The 3,106-nt window shown below is 34.4% G+C and overlaps 1 protein-coding gene across 1 annotated transcript; it reads left to right on the top strand.

Moving 5' to 3' along the window:
* Positions 1-742: 742 nt before the first annotated feature.
* Positions 743-3,060, top strand: RFK (riboflavin kinase; the record flags this gene model as incomplete). The annotated part of the gene is made up of 3 exons (XM_009572833.1): positions 743-894; positions 2,253-2,355; positions 2,930-3,060. Coding segments are annotated over 3 exons (386 nt in total), but the record flags the coding sequence as incomplete, so codon positions are not given.
* Between the last annotated feature and the right edge of the window lie 46 nt (positions 3,061-3,106).

Raw genomic sequence — 3,106 nt, 5'->3', positions numbered from 1 at the left:
ATGGTGTATTGGTATCAGGGAATAATGGAGGGAAGTTTTTACTGTTTTTGAGCTTTGATAAAAATTCAGTAACCATAAATTCTTTCAAATCAGCTTGATGTCTTGCATGAAGAGATCTACTCACGTGGGAAGTAGAAGTAGGATAGTAATTTTGAAAGAAGGTTAGGTTCAGCCAGAAGGGAATTTATTTTACTGTAGATATGTAGTTTTCAAAGAAAATCCCAGAAATCCACAGACACCTCTGAAAAGCAACTTGTACAAAATTGACAGGTTACTAAATCATAATTTCATTTATTTCTACATATTTTATTTTATATGTAATTATTTTGCTAACAAGTAAATAGTTCTGAGATGCTATTTTATAGTGCAGAAGTAACTTGATTTTTTTCCTCATCTTTCACCATATTAAAGCTGTGACAGTTATCCTAACAGTGAAATGCGTTCCGACTGGATAGATTACATGTTTATTAATTATTACTGCAGGAGAGAATGTATATAACTATAAAATGTTGTAGGCGTAAGAGATGTGATAACTCTGGTATTACCACAGGGACTGAATTTTATGAAGCTGTTTTGTATTTTATACTTTGCCAAATGGCACGTTACATCATTTTTATCATCATCAGTGTTACGTTTGTAAATAGTATGTAGGCCGAGTTTGGCTTTTAAGTGTTTGAAGATTCTGTTATGTCCTTGACTTATACAAAGTCACTCACACTCACACTTTCTAAAATTTTTGCAGCTAACTTTTCTGAGCAAGTAGTTGAAAGCTTTCCATCTGATATCTCCACTGGTATATACTATGGATGGGCCTGTGTTGGAAATGGAGATGTGCATAAAATGGTTTTGAGCATAGGATGGAATCCTTTCTATAGGAATATTAAGAAATCAGTGGTAAGAATTTTGCTTTGTGTGGGATTTTTATTATAATAAATGAGCCAGATGTTGAATTTTAATAAGATAAGCAGAATTTGATTGGTAAATGAGATCTGGAAATTCTATTTGCTCTTAGAAGTGTATTTGGTATCCATATCATATGTTTGTATTCTGAAAAGGAAATACTCTCAGTAGCCAGAGAGTATGCAGCTGTAGGTGAATAAAGTTTGTTTTCTTCTTTCTATTCCATCATTACTTAAATACTTCCATAATAAAAATTTAACAGTATTTCTGAAATGGTGATTGCATATGGCGCTGATAGCTAACTAAACATAAGCTTGATAGATGCATTGAATTTACTGGCTATGAGAGCCCTAGCATGAGCTGGAACATACTAATCTATTGTTTTCTGCAATCTATCTACGTTTCAAATAAGAGATGTTGGGGTGTCTTAATTTGTAATGATTTTCTATTAATTCTTCTGTTAAATGATGGAATCAATACATGTGGTGCTGTGGCTTGATATACAGAATAAATACTCAAAGGTACATAATAATAGGATGGAGGAGTTAGTTAAAATCCTGAGCTGTGACAGCCGTGTTTTTCTTGCTGTCAGGTGCTGGTCCTTTCCCGAGTCTTGCAGAGCTCTATTTTAATTGTTGAAAACACTTTTATTTGCGCATGAATCTCTGCTTCTAAGGTTCTAAGTGTTTGAAGACTCCGTGATGTGCTTGTCTTACGCAAATGTACACTGTTAAAAGTTTTTGCAGGTAGCTTTTCTGAGCAAGTAGTCAAAAGCTTTCCATCTGATATATATGCTGGTATATGCTATGGATGAGCCTATGTTGGAGACGGAGATGTGCATAAAATCTTACGCATTTTGAGCATAAGATGAAATGCTGTCTCAGCCTTTGCTCTTGCTTTAATTTTATCATTCAGTTCCCATGTGAGCTGGTATAAAAGCTCTCCTTAAGCCAACTATTTCAATCAAAATCTTCATAGTTATTTGGACGCATCATCTTAATAATGAAACATTAAGCTTTGTTTGTGGCTTGCTGCCTTGGAAATCTTACCTCTGAGAAGCAGTGAAGGATTTCTGCTGAGTAATGGCTTTCTTTTCTGTGTTTTTTTTTGGCTATCAGAATACTCTTAAGTGAGTAATTTTTCTTAAATTCCATGCAAAGTACAATTCTCCTTCCTAACATAAGCAAAAGCCCTAGCCTTTTAATCTTTTGCATTATACATGCTAAACTAAATGTCCCTTTTATTGGTATGTGTTGGGGAAAATTTGAATTGGGGATATTAGCTGTATGTTCACAGTGAGGGAAATAAACTCAAAGTTCATCACAGATGCCAACTTATTTCTCTTCCTTTAGGAAACGCACATTATCCACACGTTCAAAGACGACTTCTATGGAGAAATTCTTAGTATAGTCATAATTGGATATATTCGACCGGAAAAAAACTTTGATTCCTTAGGTCAGTATTACAGGTCTCCCTCAAACTGGTCTCTTATTTGTCTTATTCATGCAAGTATGGTGTCTTCACTGTCTCTCTTTTCATAATGAGATGTTTTATCTGTTAACTTTTGAAATTTCAGTAAAATGTTTTCATAAGCTAAATGTACAAACTGGTTTAATTTAAAAAACTTTGGAAGATGTGGGAGTATGTTTTTGTATCACACTAAAAAATTGTATTGTCGTGTCACTTGTCTGAGGAGTAATTTTAAAATCATGGGCTTGTCATAAGAGCATCAGCCTAGTCTTAATTTCTTTTTAAAATGCAGCTCTGTTAGAATTGAAACAGTTCATGAAACTTGGTTGATCTTTTGCTAAAATCTCTTTTGGAACAAGGAGAGGTTAGTGCTTATAATGGTGAAAAATGCAACTTTGGCATGTTTAAAAAAAAAAAAGGCATTTTAAACCCAAAGAATTTTGCCTTTCAAACCTTGTGGCAATAATTATATTCTACTTCTGTGGTGTTCTGTTCACTTGCTATTGTGTGTTCAGAATTCAAACCAACTTTTAAATATCCCTATTCTTATCTTTTTCAGAGGCGCTCATTTCAGCAATTCAGGAAGACATTGAAGAAGCAAAAAGACAGCTAGATTTGCCAGAACATCTTAAACTCAAAGAAGATAACTTCTTTCATCTGCCAGAAGGCAAAATAGCGAACAACCACTGAGCAAACCCATGCTGGTTTTAGTTTTCGCACTCCTCCCCCTCCCCCC

Source organism: Fulmarus glacialis, unplaced genomic scaffold (assembly GCF_000690835.1).
Source record: "Fulmarus glacialis isolate BGI_N327 unplaced genomic scaffold, ASM69083v1 scaffold5982, whole genome shotgun sequence".
Classification (NCBI taxonomy): domain Eukaryota; kingdom Metazoa; phylum Chordata; class Aves; order Procellariiformes; family Procellariidae; genus Fulmarus; species Fulmarus glacialis.
This window is presented reverse-complemented; position numbering and strand designations above follow the sequence as displayed.